The following is a 20,324-nucleotide window of genomic DNA, read 5'->3' as shown; positions in this document are numbered from 1 at the left end:
ACCTCTTTTTTGGTGTAATAGGAAAAGGGAATTGCTGTGGATTTGGATTGGAATACTACAAAATAACTACAAAAGTAACTCAACTCGATGCCAATTACAACCAACTCCACTAAGCAGGAAAAGTCCGAGATGCATTTAATTTCCCGTACGGTCTGCAAATAGAAATTCTACAAAGTTGAACTTTGTAGTAAGGTGGTTCAAAAATACATGTAAAAAAAAAAGTTCCGCCTAGATAACATTCATTGCTTAACGTGCGAAGCAACCACGCTACCGTAACCCTACCCTTTAGCGAGTGAAGCGGTTTTTTCTGCTATTGAAAATGTTTCGCCAAATAAACAAAAAAGACATCACATAGTATCTTTCAAATGTAAAATGTCGCAACTGTATTGTGTATCGCCGGAATAGGATACCTCTCAATATTTTTAGGCTTGTGGATAGTAATATACTGGAAGAATTTTAGCTTCTTATTTCAACTGAAAGAGGGTGCTCAACTCCCTCCCCCAAACTCTTAAGAATGGGGAGAGGGATTAAAAATACATTGAACTGAAAAAACAATGCTGCATATTATAATATACACTAGTAATATTGATATACATTGCAATAAAATAATTATGAAAGAATAGCTGGAGAAATTTAATGTTTCGAAATTTGTGACATTTTCTATGCTGCGGCTAATGTTAAATTAAAGGGTCACTGAGCACCCTTTTAAAATTTGAGTAAGAAGCTAAAACTTTTACAGCATAGTACTATAAGTAAGTATAAAAAAAAAATAGGGGGTGTCCCCTCGACTCTAGCTGAAAAAAAGTTTTTTTGAACCACACTACTCTGCAGATTAGATCTATGTACAAAAGTTTTCAGCTACTTATTATCAGGACTAGAAAAATCTTAAAAACTTTACATGTCCTACCGCACATATTTGTCTAAAAGGTACATGCCCGAGTAAACTTTTACATGCCCAGGTCTTTTTTAATTGTATAATAATAAAAATATTCGAGTTTGTTGTCTAGCATTAATCACACAAAAAATTAATTTCACAGCTTTATATCTGAATCAAGAATTATTTCAATATACAACATAAAAAAAGTTTAAATAAATAGTACATAATAAGTCATTAAAATTAAAAATACTTAATTTAAAAATTGTAATAATTACATGCCCAGCTGGGTATGTAAGGATAAAAAATTCATGCCCGGTCGGATTTTTTACATGCCCCGGGTATGTTGGGCAATATAATTTTCAAGCCCTGCTTATTATATCCTCACACATGTGCCATGTTTGTTGTCCTCTTAGGATCCCATTTCACACATGGTCACAGTTATTCAAAGAAATTTTAGTCTGGCCCCCATCTTGTGAGAGAACGTTTCCCGTAATGGATACGGTTTCAAACAATGACTGTATTTAAATGGCATTGCTTTATGCATTCAACAACAGCGCATACTATCGACTTAGTTTCAATTATGCCCTACATGGTTTAAAAGATTGCTTTTGTTTTCATTAATTTTATCATTTCCCAGACTTTTCCTCCCAAGAATTCATAATTATTCAGAAAATGGTTACAGTTTAAAATGCTTTCTCTGTGAAAAATATAGTATGTGATGTAAGTACAAAGTTCTATTCAGAATGATTCTAGTCTGACGAAAAAGACATATGAAGTGTTTTGATTTTACTCAAGTGATTTTCAAGTGATCAGATTTTCAACTACTTTTTCGTGTCCAAAAAACATCTGCTAAACTATGATTATTTTTTCAAAAGAGATTATCACTTTTAGATGAAATTGTTGGTACAACATTGTATTTTAATGTTAGTTGGATATACAGTCAATTCGCGATAACTTGAAGTTTTTATCAAATCCCGACCCCTTTGTCTTTGATTCTATGCTAATTATTCTCAATATCTCGAAGTTAACTTCCTTTAACTCTAAGTTTTTTCAAAGCTGACTCAAAATTTATTTTGAAATAACGAAAAAAAAAAAAAAAAAATGAAACAAACAAGTGATTATGAGAGAAAAATTAACTGACCTTCACTTGCAATTCCTGCACAATAGACCTCTAAAGCAAGAAGAGCACCTGTTGAGCCAATGTGCGATGAAGGAGTTACACGTGTGGAAATGAGTTAGTTTTCTTTTGTTGTACTGTACTGTTTACACTTTGACATGTTGCTGAACAACGAATTTGCTTTTAAGCTGTCAAGTCAACTGATTTTTACCTTTATTCAAAGGCTGACCTAAGTTAAGATGCGTTCCCATTCATTCTTTAGTTCGATTATTTGCTGATAAGTTCCCGAGAGACAGAGTGAGTTTTCTTTACTATTAAAGATGTTTAAGCAAATATGTACTCTGTCAGTGATATTAAAAGAAAAAAGAAACTTCTAAAGCGGAAGAATCCATGAATCTGAAACGAACGAAGACGTGCACCTTTCCTGAAGTAGAATCGGCTCTATTCATGTGGTTCCAGCAGTATTGAAATCAAAACCATGCTTTTGATTTTTTTCTATCAATATATTTGATTAAACTGTGCATATTGTGCTTAAAAACTTTTAAGCTCTGTAATTTCTTCTGTTATATGTACAATTAAAATATTCGATGATTTTTATTATTAAAATGTCAGAAACCGAAACTAGAGGTAAGTCAAACTTCCGATAAGTCAAAGTTTTTTGTCGGTCCCTTTAGATTCAAGTTCTCGCGAATTGACTGTATTTAAAAAGTACTTATCTTTTGTTTTAATTCTAACAAATAAAGATTTCTTTCTACCCCATTCGCAAAAGGTATAATTATTGTCGACCTTGTAACTGTTTTATTTTCAAAAAAAATTTTCCGGGGAAATCAAATTTGGAAAATAAACTGCTTTTTGTTTTTTTTTTCATAAAAAAATTGTCTTTGTTTTTGATTTTCTTCTATGTAAATGTTAAACTAAATTTAAGTCGTGATGCTGTGAAAATGTTCTGTATATTTTAACAATAATTGTGGCTGCTTTGAAATTTCTATAGCAGTAATGATGGCATTTTATAAAATAAAGTTTTTTAATATGTAAGTAGTAATACTTTCAAAGTATTTATACAACTATACATCAAGTTAAGCCACAACTGGACTCGAGCGAGGCTGAGTTCGAGCCACGGAGTGACTCTTACTGGAGTGGGTGCTGGGATTGTCAGGACATGAGATCTCATTACACACTGCTCGAGTCTGGGTAAAACTTAAAATGTATCACAACAATAGCACTGAAAAAATTAAGTTTGAACATTTGAAAATTGCACTTATAAAATTGACAGAACAATAATTTAAAATGCACACACACCATGTCATCCCTTCGATTTGCAACCAACAACTTTTTCAATATCACTAACATCTTTTGGACAATTGGCTGTCAAAATTTCATATCCTTCGTCAGTTATTAGAATGTCGTCTTCAATCCGAATACAAAAACCTTTGAACCTTTCGGGGACTCTACTATCTGTTTTTGATATATACACTCCTGTAATAAAATAAAGAGAAAATCAAAAGTTAGGTAAAGAAACAAACATTTTCATTTTCAAACGACTCTCAAACTGTAGAGGAATTAAATAAATGCTCTTTAAGCAAAGAACATCTTCAACGAGCTTTCTTAACTGTATATTTATTAATGAAGTTTACGTTTGCAGTCACTTTGCTAATAGACTAAAAAGAGATTATTGTAAATTCTATAGGTTTCTGAGAAAGTTTTTCTTCTTTTTAGGCAAAAAGAGAGAGAAATAAATGAAACAAGTAAATGCAATAAATTTTTCTTACTTTCCAACAAAACATAATCAACAGGTGAAATCATCCGAGGATCCAGTTATTGGATTTGTAGGGGATCATTATTAAAGTATGAGCACACAAATAGGAGAGGGCGGGGAAGGAGTCATAAAGTCAATAATTCAGATAATAAAATTATAAAAGTCTACCATTAGATACATACAAATTGAATAAACTGCCAATGCATAGAAGAATTCCTAGTCCATAGTGTTTCTTAAAAATGATTTTATTGTTTTGAGGGTACTGAAATACCTTGTTGATTCTGCAGTATTGACAGGTGCAGTAACAATTACTTAGAATAGGTTTCTGAAAATGTATCAAACATCATTTAATGTGAAGCACCTGAATAATTCAACAGCCAATGACATTTTCATATTAAAAGTACTGAAGTTTTTTGAAAAATTGTTTACCAATATTGTTGGAAAATTTTCTTTGCAAAAAGAAATCCAATGTAGAAAAAAAAAAACATAGCGCAGTTTTCGAAACATCTTTTACGATAACAATAACACCGAATTTCCTCCATCTTTCATTTAGGCAGTGCAAGATAGATCTATACAGTAGACCCTTATTTTACGCGGGTGTTAACGGAAATGTTGCGTAAATCGAAACGGCGTAAATTGAGACCTAATACTAGTGTTAAAATAGAAGTTTGGTTCCATAGGCAACAATATTTACTTCATTCTAGTTATGACTAATTGTATAATAAGTTTAATGTGTACTTATATCGACTTTTATGCACAACATGCTTAAAGAAAACATAAATTAATTTCGTGTTCTGTTTATAAAGAGAAGCTGGCTATGATAATCTTTTGGTAGTCATTAAGAATTTTTCTCTGAAATTCTTTGCAGAGCATTAACCCATCCATGATCACTTGTGTCATTTCCATGATAGAATCTTCCTTCACTAACAAATCAGAAAAATCATTTCTATTGTCTAGGAATGGCTCAAAATTTTCAATGTGAACGTTTTTGGTTGTGTGTCACCAATGTCGGTATCCTTGATGGTTTAGGCCTCCTTTCACTCCTAAAAGCTCTTCTTCCAATGAGTTCTGAACTGTGTGTGTTTAATAACTTTACTTCTGGAAAGAGCTTTGTAACCAATCGCATAAAATGTCTCCAGTGGCTCAAGCTCGATTATTAGCGTGCCAAAATGCGGTTGTTACGTGTAATCTGCAATCTTTAAGAGTTTGGATTTTGAAAGAGGGAACATTTTTATCTGTTTGCATTGCTGCATCCGCGTAAAACCGAAACTCATCCGTGTAAAATAAGATAAAGGTGTCAAATCTTAAACTGTGCATAATCGAAACTGCGAAAACGAGGGTCTACTGTACTCCTGCTTGTTTTTCGGTTATGTCTTTCCCCACAATTTAGGAGTTTCATAAAATAGTGGCCTAAACAAAAACTTTCTTTTATCAAAAATTCATGAAATTAGGATTCTAAAAATAATTTTTATATTTTCATACACAAAAGAAGGCTTTAGTAACCCTGTACTCAACTTACAAAGGAACTTCGTCGACATTCATAATATCAGAATAATGAAATTTTATAATAGCCTAATAGTTTTTCTCAGGCCTATCATTTAGATTTTCTATAGGGGGGAGGGTGCATACTCAATGCAAATTATATGAGAAAACAGCAAAAATCAGGTCCATTTATGTCAAAACATTAATTTGCATGTTTTTGCTGGTACCTTGAACTTTGTAAAAATGGAATTCTACTGTGTAAGTGCATTCTGAAGACTAAATGTTTCTTTTTTCAATGTCGTCATAATCTGATATGAAATATTTCAACAAGTACAAACTAATTTATTATCCTATACAGTTAATTTTTGATAAAAGTGATCAAAAGGGGCATGACAACATTGCAATTAACAATTTTTCTTACTATAGTGGTCAAATGAACCTCTCTAAACAATTCTGCTACCTCAAATCCAATATTATTCTAATACAGTCAACGCTCTGTAGAACGACCTTCTCTTACTGCGACCCTTCCGTTATAGCGACCGGTGCATCAAATCCCCTTCCCTATTCCATAAATGCAATGCTGTTTTAACGTCCATTAGAGCGCCCAAACTGAACCATTTATTCCAATATAACGTACAAAATTAAGTTTAAATTTTTTAACTATTTTCAGGACAAACTATTCTAAAATAAATATTTAAATGCATTATGTTTCTAAAGGTAAAATAGGAAAGGAATTACTTGGTACATGGTTAAACAAGTGATGAAAACCAAACACAAAGGGGAAACATTTAGAATTATATTTTTTTGAAGAAGTTTTAAAAGCGTCTATAAGAGGAGAAAATATACTTGGAAAAAAGTCTCAAATGAAAAGAAGCATCTAAAAAGAGTAATATCTAACATTAAAAATAACAGTTTATTTTCAATGCATTTGTCGCTAAAAGTATTATTTTAAAGTGAATTTATGGATAGTATTGAATTATAAAAATTTTTTTAAAGAAAGAAATTAACAAAAATTATTTTATTACTTTTTTTATTCTCTTTTAAAACAAAACATGCAAAAATCAATTTGCTGCCCACAACAATCCAACAATAGTGTAGCTATCGACACTGTCGGCCAGTGCTCTCTTGATTTTATAACTTACCCGCCATCGAATTAATAGAACTAAAATATTAATTAAATATTTAATTTGCAATTACAAATATTTTGGTCAATCTGATTTTTTAAAAAAAATTGGCCCATAGCTTTCTCAATAAGTGGACTATTTAACACAAAAAGAATTTTTCAATTTGAACCAGTAGTTCACGAGATTAGTGCATTTAAACAAACAAACTCTTCAACTTTATATTATTAGTATAGATTATTTAAAAAACCTGATTGACTTAAACTACACTCAACACATGAGAAAAGTCACTCACCTGTGGTGAGTAAATCCTACTATTTTCTACCCCAGGTTATCATCTCTTGGGCTTTCAAACCCAGTACGTACCGATTGTTCCACCGAGTGGAAGTCATAAGTAACTTCTTACGCACTTGAACAACATAGAAGATGAAAGAATTATTCTGTGTGCTAAGTCTTACCGGGCTCAACGGTCACGACCATTCCAGGCTGCAGCTTGATGCTACGAGACATGAGGCTGGTATCGTGGACATCCATTCCAAGGTAATGGCTCACATGATGAGGGCAATAATTATAAGCTATCTGAAATTTAATATATTTGAATATAACTGCTAAAATATTGATGGATATAAGAAAATCAACACAAAATCAAGCTGGATGTAACATGACCTCAAAGACTAAAGAATAATTTTTTTTTTGCTTCAAATAACAGTGTCCAAAGTAATTTCCTCAAATGTTAAAAAGTATACTTTGACACATTGTGATAAGAAGGTATATGGAAATATATATCAAAATTCTGGAGTGAGGACCTCCAAAAACTTTTTTTAACCGGGCCCATTACACAAAATCCACTGTCTCGGTAAAGTGTTTTTTTCCCCCCAAAAGTTACTGCCTATTAAAAACATTTGCTTCAGAAAAAAACTAATTATAACTATACTGATCAATACCAAATCCAGAAATGTAATCTTCCTTTCTGAAAAATTTATTAAACATTAGAAATTAAAAAAAAAAAAAAAAACCTGATCCTAAATCCTACTGAACTCTGTGCCATTGCCTTGGAAACAATTAACACTCTTTTCCCTCCTGACTAGCTTCACATTTACACTGATGGGTCCCTGTTAGATTTTTCTCGGGGTGCAGGAGCTGGAATATCTTGTGACTATTTTTCTTTTTATTCACATGTTGGACCTTTCACAACCCATTTCGATGGAGAACTCAAAGCCATACATGTTGCCTTACAACAATTTGCTTCTCATCTGTATCCCTTCCAAAAAACAGTAATACTTTCAGACTCGACCTCTGCTTTACAGGCTTTGTCTAATAATCACCATGAAATTTAGGGGTCTCATATACAGAGCTGCAAAAAACTCCTGAGGGGTAATGGGAAACCGTGGCTTTTCCAATGGGTACCATCCCACTGTGGTCTGCCTGGAAATGAGAAGGCTGACATCCAAGAAAGGATCAAGTACTCTAAAAAAACTCGTGGAGCCTTGCCACTCCACTCTGCTAAATTAGAGATCAAGAGAATTTACAGAAATGGGTTTCGTCATGTTGCTTCCCAGGTTGCTGAGGGTAAACCCTGGAGAAAACTGTGCAAGACACCCTGTGCTGAATTCTCTTCGAGCTGCTGCTGTGGCTGTTTTCAGACTGTTAACAGGACATGATTATCTCAATGCTTATTAGCACCGTTTTCATCTGACGGATTCTCCGACCTGTACTTTACGTAACTCTGGACAAGTCATGGACAATGCCCCCATCTCGACAATTGCTTCTCACTAACTAATTTGAACTGTGTTGTTGGGAAATATTGGAGAGTTCGTGGTTTAATGACCAATTGACCCGGCATTTGTAAAATAAATGAAAAAACCAAATATGGATTTCACAATTTAAAACAAAACTTTTAACCAAAATAATTAATTTTGATCAATATTCTTTTGTTTGATTTTACATTGTTAGAAAACATGATAATATAGAAACACACTTTTGCCAAGTGAAAAAGTCAGATCACATGAAATTAGCTAACTTGTGTAATGACAGCATTATATTCCTTAAACTGGAACCATATCTGAATAACACATTCCTATATTATTATATGAAAGATTTATTATCTTAGTAATTACTAATTTTTTTATTTTTAATGAACATTTCATTGCTCAAAATTTTACTTCCCACTTCTCGAGTAAACTCATTTTAAAATACAGTGGAACCTAACTACTCATACACAATTCATTCCAGAAGTCAGTGTGAATGATGATTTGTGCGAATGGTGAATAACTTTTCATATAAGTTATAATGTAAATTTGATTAATCTGTGGTGTGGACGATGTGGAGGAATAATGAATGCATGTCCGGGTTGGGATATGTCCACAAATGAGGCGTAAGAAAAGGAAAAAAAACTTGATTTGCATTCTTCCCTCAGATTCTTTGACTGAAACACATTATGCGTCATTAAGAACATCTGCTGCCTTTTTGGTTCAGTGCTTCAACCACTGAACCAAAAGGACCTCAAGGTTTGGGAGCAAAGTTCGGTTATGTGCTCTCTGACGTACGCCACATTACTCCCCCCACTTCCATAAATCCATTCCTGATTACAGATGATTGCTTATTTAAACCCATGAAAAACAACATGAAATGCATAAAGCCTTGACTATAGGTGGGTTTAGGATTGAGTTCTTGGGGGGGGGGCAGGATTATTTTTTTAGCAACATTTTAAAATGCCCCCCGCCCCCCATGTTTTGGTCTGTTTTTCTGTGATGTATAAGGCCATGCTTTACTATTTTTTGTGTCATTTTTCATTAATGTGTTTTTTTCATGCTGTCCTTTTTGAATTGGCCTAAAGAGAGGTGACTGGTATCAAGAGAGTGACGCAGGGCTCCCTTTTAAGTGGGATTATAGAATATCTCCAATTTTAAGGGGTTCGGGGGTTTCTCCCCCGGTTTTCAGTCCAAAAAAGTGAATATAGGCATATTTTCAGCACCCCAGTGAAAGCTGTACTATTTGTATTTAATGTTCTTTTTTTTTCTTTTCTCACATCAGAAAAGGACAATCGCTTCTCTTCATATTCATTGAACTATTCAAAAAAGAAAAAAATAATTTTTTTGTTTTAAGATTTTGGAAGATGTGTTGTTACTATTTTAAGTCCTCCCAAAACTGGGGGGCATTGCCCCTATGCCCCCCCTCCTATAAATCCACCCATGTCCTTCTAAACTAGTCAAAAAAGAAAAAAAATGATTTTTTAAAATTTTTTTGGAAGATGTGTTGTTACTACATAAAGTCCTTCCAAAACTGGAGGGGCATTGCCCCCCTCTGACCCCCCATGCCTTGACTACACTTTACTTGTACCGAGATGAGCTGATGATGGTGTGAATGTGGAGAGGGGGAAGAGGGATGCTGATGTTACCGTTTGGAACTAGTACAATAGGCATCTGGTCCTAGTGCTTGGTTCGATTAAGTCCCCCTTTCTTTCATTTTGTACTGTTTGGAAGATGAATCATCTTCGAGAAAAACATCAGATAACCGCCCTCCAGGTGTTATCTTCCTTTATGGTGGTTATTTCTTTTGCCCGTCTTTTTGACGATCTTCTAAAACGGCCAATAACATTGTTGGTGAACCAGTTGATGTTCCTTTGACCACTGTAGAGTTAGGATGATGTCATTTTCCCACCATTCTATGTTTTATCACAATGGTAACAAAGTTCTTGAATTTCTACAGTGAGAATGTTCTCTAACTACTTTCCTTTTCATCTGAAGAAAGTGCTGCAACCACTTCTTCTTGCAACTCCCTGTGCAGTTCTTCAGATTTCAACTCATTTCTGTTGTCTTTGACCAAGTCCTATGAGTTTCGCTGTCTGAATCGTGGAGAAGCGTACAAATAAAAAGTTGAATTCTGCTTGAACAATTTAATCACATAATGAGTAATACAAGTGGAGATGTGTATGAATTCTGCTGCACTTGGTATTATGCATGTTTGTGGTTTATATTACCCCTTTTATTTTAAAACCTAGTCATAAGTTATGAAACTGCAAAAAAATATGTTACTACATTTTGCATTCTAGGATTTCAAAAAATTACTCACAAAATTCATTTTTGAACAGAAGTAAATGTTTTTCTTTATAAATGCCCGTGCTTGAGAGAAAATAATTTGATCATGTTTCATATAAATATCCAACTGTTTTCAAGTTCATATTTCTTTTATTTTGACATTTTTTCCAATATATTTGAGTAAAAATAGATGCATGATTTAAAATTATTTATAGCTCTATGAAAAGTAAAGTAACAAAACACCAGTTTCGTACAATGTTTAAATAAAGATAGAGATTAAAACGCTTCTAGAAAAATCCAAAAAGCCCCGGATTTTCATCAAAAATATGAAAAAAAATTCTGGTTTTTGGTCAAAAACCCAGATAGGCTGGGCTTTATAAAAAACAGGGTTTTTTCTCCAACCCTGCTTATTTTTTATCAATCTCTTTAATAATATCCAGTTTGTAACACACATCCGCACATTTCAGTCCCTTTTTTTTTAAAGAAAAAGTGTGCATTATGTGCAGCTGTTTCAACCTATAAATGTTTCATTATCTCATCTACAATAAAGTGGCACTGACTTTTACATACCTGCATAACATCTTCTATTGAGGCACTTTTGGAGATGATGCCTAAGTTTTGAAACTGTTTCCCCAGACTTTGACACATGCTTCGAAACAAATGATCTAGGCTGGGCTTTTGTTCACACATATGTATAAGTTCTTTTTGCACAGAGAGGATAACTTCATATAGTTCCTTTTGAGCACTTGTAAATCTTCCATTCACAGGCCATGTTCTTGCCAAGTCACTGCAGTAACCATGATACTCACAGCCTAATTTCGAAAGACAAATATGCATTAAAAGCATATTAATATGCAAGTTTGGTAAGACCTCATATGGAGTTTGCTGTTCAGTTTTGGTCTCCTTATCTTAAGAAAGATATTAATGTATTGGAAAGGGTTCAAAGGCGGGCTACAAGGCTAATAAATGGACTTTCTCATTCAGATTATGATTCCAGGCTTAGAAGGCTAAAAATGTACAGTCTTGAGCAAAGAAGAGACAGGGGACATGATTCAGTTGTTCAGGGGCGTAGCTAAGGGGGGGGGGTTTGGGGACAAAAAAACCCCCCCCCCAAAAAAGTTAGTCTCAAAAAAAAAGAGAAAAAGAAGAGAGAAGAGAAAGGAAAAAATTCCAAGCGATTACACACACACATATATATATATATATATATATATATATATATATATATATATATATATATATATATATATATATATATATATATATATTATACATATATATTATACATATATATATATATAGATATATATAAAAGAAGTAACCCCCCCCCGAAAGTCGGGTCTAGCTACGCCACTGCAGTTGTTTAAATTTATTAAAATGAAAGATGTCACGGGGCTGAAGTTTAGCACTGATAACAGGACAAGGGGTCATTGTTTTAAGCTATTTAAATCTCAGGCTAACATGGATATGGGTGCTTGGGTTCGTCAATGGATCTATTTCGGACAGGTCTGGGAGGGTTCTTCTGCCTTTGTATGGGAGTTTGGTGGGACCTCGTTTGGAGTATGCTGTTCGGTTTTGGTCGCCTTGTCTGAGGAGAGATATTTTTGTATTGGAGGGGGTTCAGGGAAGGGTGGCTAAGTTGGTGGGGAGACTCTCGGATTTGGATTGTGATACCAGACTTGGTGGGCTTGACATGTATGGCCTGGAGCGGGGGAGAGTCGGAGGGGACATGGTTCGGTTGTTTGAATTTGTCAAGGTGAAAGATGTGAATGGATTGAATTTTTGCGGGGAGGGCGGGACAGGGGGTCATTGTTTTGGGCTGTTTGGGTCTCGGGCTGGCTTGGAGGTCAGGAAGAACTACTACTTTGGCAGGGTCGTGGGCGCTTGGAATGGCTTGCCGGAGGAGGCGGTGATGAGCAAGGGAGTGGATGGCTTTGGGAGGGCCATTGATCTTCATTGGGGACTGGTTGATTGACTGGGGCCGGCCTGGCTGGGCCCGGAGCCTGTTGCTGGTCGTCACATTTGTATTTGTATTTATTTGTATATTAGGAAAAATTATTATTATAGCAGGGTAGTGGAACCTTGGAACAGCTTACCGGAAGAGGTGGTAATGAGCAAAGCAGTAGATAGTTTTAAGAGGGCCATTGATCTTCACTGGGGATTGTAAATTGACTAGGACCAGTCTAGCTGGGCACAGAGCCTGTTGCTGGTCGTCACTTTTGTATTTGTATAAAAATAATGAAACATTGCATTTCAATTTTTAAGAAGTCTAAAAGAGAAAAATTAAAACTTTTCAATAAGGACTGACTTTAAGGAAGATAGAATACAATTCACTAAAAAATTGCCGTTAAGACTCCCACTCAAGGGATGACTATCGAGAATCTCTTGAACCAATTTTAATAGTTCTGCATAAATCCCCTTTTCGTGGAATAAGGTTTTTTGTACCCAGAGCTTTGCCCCAAACTCAATGGATATTAAAAATCTGGTACTGTTTTAAAATATAAATGTTTAACAGTAAATAGTTCACTATCACTTCAGCAGAAAAAAATTGATTGTAAAAGAGATGGTGAACAGTGAAATTCCTTTACAACAAAATATCCGTTACAACAAAGAAAACAACCCGTTTTAAAACCCATTAAGACAATGTATGAAAAATCTTGTTCGAACAAAGTGATTTCTCAAAACTTCATTAGAACAAAATGTTTTTTCAACGTTAATTTGAATATTTTATACTTAAGGCTGTTTTCAGAAACCAAAAAACTTCTTTCACAAGTTGTAACATGAAAACTCCGTTTTTACTTTCGAAACAGAGCCATTCAAGGTCCGCTCATGCTGAAACGTAAGTTGATGTGGGACAACAAAAGCCAGTACCAAGCCATGCAGTCGATTTCTGTGCACCAAAGGTAAGGCACCCTGCAAGTTTGAGTATAAGTGATGTTCATAAATCAGAATCTTTTATAATGTCCTCCGAGACCAAATCCCTCATTCAAAAGAAAATTAACAACATCTTTCGTGATGACGAACAATGAATGAAAGTTCAGTGTCCAATATTTTTCTTTGTCTTTTCAGAATAAATACCTAATTATATTTTAGATTGTTAGTAACGGTAAATGTTGCAGATTTAATTATATTTGAGTGTAGATTTGCAAAACTAACACTTTTATAAAAATAAAGCCAATTTTAAGACAATTCAGTTACAACGAAATCTTTTATGGGTCCCTAGGAGTTTGTTGTAACCAGGGTTGGCTTTTTGCCGGCAGAAACTGGTTTTTGCCCTGCCAGTGGCAGAAACTGGTTATAACCGGTAAAAACCGACAGAAACTGGTAGAAACTGGCAAAAACTAGAAAACGTTTTTAATAGCTCTAGTAATTACTTAATGACAGGCAATTAAGTAAAATAAAAATTATAACTATATTTTGTCATTGCAAAAACTTAACATAATAGTTATTTAATAATTAGTGTAAAAATATGTTAAATAACAAGACTGACATTTCCAAAGCAAAGTAAAATTTATCATCGTTGAAATTGCTATGCGTTAGAAATTTTATCTTTGTAATGTTGTAAGTAACAAATTTTTCAGTTTGTTGTTTATAATTATTTTGTTTGCACTTAATATAAAGTGTAATATATCAAATATTTAAATAAATACAGATTTGTTTTATTTCATTAAACTCTAAAATTCAGGAACTTGTCATTTTACACTTAATATAACTGAATAAAACTAATCTCAAAGAGCTTAATCAAGCAGTTACTGATAATCATTTACTCGCCTATATGCTCCATCCAAAGTATTTGGTAGTAAATTTATCATGTAATCAATAAGAAAGTGCCCGAACTTTACTCACAAATATTAACCCTGATTATGTAACTTATACCATAGCTTTACAAAACAAATTGACCCCTTTTCCCGAAACCCATTTTTCCGATCAAGTTGTAACAACTACTCCAGCGACCGCATAGTGGTCCAGTTTGAAAAAAATGTGCTATAGATGAAAGTTTTGTGAATCTTTCTTGTTCTTTGATGATAATGACAGCTAGTTCTGCTGGGATTGAAAGTATCTTCTCAAATTTCTCCTTTGTGCACAACAAATTGAGAAATTGTTTAGGTTTAGAAACTGCATCAAAACTTGTATTTTGTTACAGGCTGCAGCAGTGTGAAAACAATGTAAAATTTGATTTTGAATGGTGATAGTGTTGTAAAAAAATTGTATTTGGGTTAATATTCAATTATTTTTCTTATACATTTTCTATTGTATGTCAGGATTTGATTTTATGTCATTTTTTGAGTTTCAAGATAAATATGGCAAAAAGGGGTTTTTGCCATGCCGGTTTTAACCGGTTTCTACCAGTGGTTTTTACCGCCTCGGCAGAAACCTGCCAACCCTGGTTGTAACGGGATTTCATTGCATTTGATGAATATGTTTATTCAAAATCTTGGGTATCATTTTCTATACTTCAAAATGCACTATGTAATTATTTTAATTTAATGAAATCTTAATTGCAGCTTAAAAATATCGATGAAGAAGTAAGTAAAATTGAATGGCCCTTTTTCGACAATAAAAGAACCACTGTTGAATAAACGACAATTGGTTAAAGCTGTTACGGAAGTAAAGTAGGAAATGATGATGCTTAAAAATATCATGAAATTTGAGGACTTCCTAATTACATGATCAGCTTCATTACTCGAAAGAATAGATTTACCTAATGCATTTCTTCATGCAAAATTTTGTAGATGAAACCAATCTGTGAGTTCTGGGAGGATTATCACAAAGCACTAAAAATTATTGAAAGAGGCCAATGGTTAATAATCTTGCTGAAAGGAATTAATATATAATAAGAATTTAATTGGAAAACAATAACCATTGAAGATCAATTTCAAATCTGGTTGCAAGTTGTCCAAAAACATTGCTGTATTTGTGTAAAATGGTTTGAAAGGTAGCAGCACAAACACATTCATAATGATTTAAATATATTTGTTGTATTGTAATTTTCAACTTACAAAATATTCGAAATTTTAATGAAATAAAATTGTACTACTTTCTTAGCCTGAGTTTTCTTCTATTTTGTATTTATTGTGTACAATAAAAAAAAAAAACTTTGAAGATGTTCAGCTACTTTTAAACGTTCAAACTTTACAATAATTAATTTTTGCATAAATAAAACCAAACAGGACTAGTAAAAATCAGATTTTTTTTTTTAAAGGGCCTTTTTAGGGCCTACTGTACAAATAAAAAATTAAAAAGAGTCGACTCTTAAATATTGAAATTCTATTTCATTCCTTTAATCATACTTTTATTTTTGTCTTCTCACTTTATACGCATAACATATCCATAACTGAAACTTAGGAATGTTCTCTAAAAGTAAGGTTCAATTACATTTTTCGTGTGCACTTGCATAGGGATCTGACGCCCCAGGTGGCCGCCAACCCCCCCTAGAGCCGGGCCTGGGGACAACAATGAAATATAGTGATGAAAAAAAAACTTCAAGCTTTGTAAAATAAAAGGGAATTGATGAAAAATTAGTTCTGGAGAGCCAAGTGAGCAGAGCCGTGTCCAAGGGGAGGGTTTTAGGGATTAAACCCCTCCCATTGAAAAAAGAAAAAAGTATGTCAAATGACGAAAACGATCGACTTAAATTAACTTTAATGTGAAAGCCTGCGTTGAACGTTCCCCCCCCCCTTTCTCTTTGAAGTTTTTCTGTAATTTTAACTCTGTAATTCTGTATTTTTTCCCCTCTAATTCAACTCAGTTGGACCTAAACGCTTGCATTTTTTTCTCCTATAACTTAAAAATTTTTGCATAACATTCAAATGTTATGTAATTTACAACTGTTAAAGCTTTGCCGACTGAAATAATGTTTTGGAAAAACTGGTGGTAGAACCGTTGAATTACCTACCAATAGAAAGCATTAATATTGCTTATTGTAAGGAGGTAATGATGAATTTGGCATGAGTTGCAGCTATGAAGATGTATTAGTGATTGTGTTTAGTAATGTAATTTGCATCTACAATACGCTCGTTCTAAGCATTATTTCAGAACATAAAATCTGATATGCATTCTCTTACATAAAAAGAACTCGTGGAGAGTTTTTAATACTTGTTGCAATAAACCGCATAGTTAACAGATTTAATTAAAAAGAAACAAACAAGGTTTGATAAAAGTGAATCAGTAAAATGAAGGAATACTTTGGTCACTTCAGCAGCCAGAATTATTCTTCTAGAGGAAGAGGGGGGAGGGGGGTACAGCAGTACTTACAGGTGCATAAACGCCATACTGGGATCAATAATTTGTAGTAAAACTAATAAAGGTTGTGAGGGATTGAATTCTCTCCCCCCCCCTGGTAAGATTAAAACCCCTCCCTTTATGAAAATCTGGACATGGGCCTGCAAGTGAGAATCAATTTTGTTTATGAAAAGCACTAATTCCTAGAAAAGAGAAGAAAAGGTTAACCTTAAGTTTATCATTCATTATCTATGTACATATTATCGATGCGTACATCTTCACATAAGTCTTAAAGAAAAAATTAAACTTTCTAAAAAGTAAAGTAACTAAAGTTTAAAAAGTAATCTTTTAAAAGATTTCTAACAGTAACTGGAACCTTACCTGCATCCACTAGAACCATATCTCCATCATTTACTAGTTGATTATTATCAATATAATGAATAGTGTTGGCTCTATCACCCCCGGCAACGACGGGAGGGAAGGAGAGTCGATCGGCTCCACCCATACGACACTCAAACTCCATCTTGGCAAACAGGTGAGCTTCGGATATCGATGGTTTCGAGAATTTCATGACTTCGGTCATCGCTTCGGCCGCAATGTCGCACGACTTTCTCAACAGATCAATCTCCCGCTTTGATTTTATTAAACGGATTTCGTGCAAAACTGAACGAGGGGACTCCACGGAAATTTTCCCCTTGTAGGCTGCCATGAAGTCTCTCATGATTTGATGGAGTTGCTGGAAAGGCGAATTCAGATAATCGTACCATAAAGTGAAATTTCTATTTGTTTGGGCAAAAGATTGCAAATACACTTCTAAATCGCCTAAATAAAAGGCTTCGTCGAGACCGAGGAAGTCCGATACCGTTGACAGATCCATTTTCGTTCCTTCCCATCGCTCGGAATGAGCAGTAGGTTTCGGTATAAATAGAATCGATTTGTCATAACTTTCATTAGCAGAGGTGCACAAAAGTAAAACACAGTTTGCTTCTTTGTAACCACTTAAATACAAAAAATCAGAGTTTTGTCGAAATGGGAAGGGTATATTGTCACTCATATAAGCGATTGAATTTGATGGAATTACTATTAAATGAGAGTCTTCATTTTTTACAAAAGTACTATCATCATTTCTAACTGACTCGATAAGTTTCTTTCTCCGCTCATGAAAACTATCCACTGATAAGCCTGGATTTATTTCATTCGATTTTAATAAATGTTTGTGTGTTTTAGAAGTAGGTTGAGCATTTAGAAAGTAATTAGCATTGAAAAAGTATCTTAAAAATGTCCATTTCATATTTGATGAAGAAAACCATTTACGTTTCCAGAAGGCGCGAGAGGCATAACCTAAAAAAATAAATAAATAAAATTAAATGCCAAAACTATGGTACATTGTTCCATACTTAATACGCATGCATTTAAAAAAAATTAAGATTACCCGCCATTGCGTTCATCTTCGATAATACCAACAGCGAGAATTAAAGGACAGTCTTAGGCATGGTTTTGTTTATATTTGATTCTCCCAGTTACGGTCACGATAAAGTAATCGAGAAATGGCAAAAAGTGACATTTCGGTAGATACAAAGGCTACGTTCGCATAGCGCAAACGATCCCATCAGCTGTCCGTCTGCGGGTAGTGCTAAAAAAACTCGTTTTATTTAAGGATTGCTGGACTTCATGCGCATAATGAACATGCTTAGGGTATAAAAAGACTTAAGACTGCATGGAAAATACCAAGAAAAGGGAAAAAATAAAAGGAGAATTCGAGCTTTCACCATGTTTCTGATAAGGAACCAAAGAGGCTTAAACCCATGAAAATACGATAGTAGAGAGAGTATTTCGTATCAAATGAATCGTTCATCATTCTTTATGAAACGTTTCTTAGTTAAAAAATAAAAAAAACCTCCCATTTTTGAACAGAAAAAAGAGTTTATAGGCCATACAAAAGCAAGTGTTATTATTCACCAAATTCCACGCCACGCTTACTCTTTTGAACACTAGGTGGCAGGGCTGCACGGGGTCACTCAAAACTTCCGGCGGAAGTCTTATTTGTATTGCTTCTTACGACGAATTGCTCTGTTTACGTATCTGTAATTTGATTGAATTTTTTAAATTAATCATGAATTTCAAAGGCGCAAAATTTTCGTAAAAAGAGCGGATGGTGTTCTGCTTTCGGGTACAGCATGAGGACAGGAGCAAATAAGATGTCAGAAATAAAGATGTTCAAATTTCTAAAGGTCCTGATCGTCGAATCAAAGCCAATGCTTTAAAGCGAAAGGATTGAATCTTAATGAATATTATGTGGTAAACACACTTTGTGCGAGGTATTTACGAGCTGGAAACATTCACCTTAATTTCATCAGCTTTGTATTTTTACTGTAATGTGTGAAGATCTATATTGATCTATATTAAATTGATTATTAGAAAAACTCAACTTGAACAATTTTTTATTTGCTTCCTGCAAAGCTGAAAGTTTCCAGTGTTTTGACGGGTTTCAAACAGTTTAATTTGTGTGATTAAAATAAAAAACCACTATTCATTACCTCATGAGAAAAAAAACTTCCCATAGCTCGAACTATCAATAACTCGAACCATTTAGCCCGTCTCTTGGGACTTCGAGTTATTGACGGTACTTTAATATTAGGCGCTCTTATTGTAAACAAATTTAGACATTCGACAATCGGTAAACAAACACATTAATTAAAGTTTTAGTATAGTATCATAGTACAGCTATTGGTATTACATTCAAAGCAATTTTAACGCTGGAGAAAGCACTCGGAGATTAAATTTAAATTTTGTTATCTTTCAATTTTTTTTATGCCTATCAATCTTGCTACAGAAGCAAGTTGATTAAACAAAAGAAAAAAAAAGAAAATGATGAACAAATATGTAATAAAATATATTAAATATCAAACCTGAAAATTAGGTAGCAACTGTAAACCAATAAGTGTGTGTGAACTGAAAAGCTACAACAGGAGAATTGATTGAATATGACACCAAAACTCCCTGTCATAGCCATTCTGTGTGAACACAGTGCAGAAAAGCATCCATCTTTGAAAAAATAGCTTCAACTTAAGAATAGGAATTACAATTCACAACGTACTTGCAATCCAGTAGATTTGTGATTCTTGAAAGCAGACTTTGTATCAACTTTATTTCTGTTTAGGAGGTATTCATAAATGCTTATCATTGAAATCGCGGTAATGATCGACAAACGAAGACTCGTTTTTTTTCTTTCTTTTTTCTTTTCTTATTTCTGTATTTGAAGGATCAGGAAAATCAGATCCGAGGATCGACAATTTTTGAGAATAACAAAGCCTACTATACTCATTTCATGCATGCAAAAGACATGATTCTACCTAGAACTGAAAGAAAACAAAATTGCCTGAACACTGTAAACATGAATTGTTAGCAATAGATTCGCCATCCATCTACTAAAGGATCGGTAAGGTCACAGCCATTGAAAGATAATTTTTAACAATAACTAAGTTTGTTTTTCTCATTTAATGCATTGAAGACATTATTCTGCTTTTTAAAGAAGCACAACAAAATCGCTTTCGCTATGAACACCTATCTCTAGCAATGGAGATTGGCGCTTAGCCGGAAATAAGACTCGCTACTTCCGATCTACGTCAGTGGTTTGTTTGTTTATTTAGGATATTTGGTGAATATGCTGTACTACCGGATTTTCGTCTGCTACAGTTCCCACAATGCACTG

General features: G+C 34.0%; 1 protein-coding gene across 1 annotated transcript; it reads right to left on the bottom strand.

The window, feature by feature from the left end:
* Positions 1 to 552: 552 nt before the first annotated feature.
* LOC129227700 (xaa-Pro aminopeptidase 3-like) lies at positions 553 to 18,095 on the bottom strand. Its single transcript, XM_054862304.1, has 5 exons — positions 18,045 to 18,095; positions 16,994 to 17,953; positions 10,961 to 11,202; positions 6,812 to 6,932; positions 553 to 3,470 (listed from the first exon to the last, which is right to left on the bottom strand). Exons 1-5 carry the CDS (start codon positions 18,058 to 18,060, stop codon positions 3,298 to 3,300), a joined length of 1,512 nt encoding a protein of 503 aa, XP_054718279.1. The 5' UTR covers positions 18,061 to 18,095; the 3' UTR covers positions 553 to 3,297.
* Positions 18,096 to 20,324: the final 2,229 nt, after the last annotated feature.

This window comes from Uloborus diversus, chromosome 1, assembly GCF_026930045.1.
Source record: "Uloborus diversus isolate 005 chromosome 1, Udiv.v.3.1, whole genome shotgun sequence".
Taxonomy (NCBI): domain Eukaryota; kingdom Metazoa; phylum Arthropoda; class Arachnida; order Araneae; family Uloboridae; genus Uloborus; species Uloborus diversus.
This window is presented reverse-complemented; position numbering and strand designations above follow the sequence as displayed.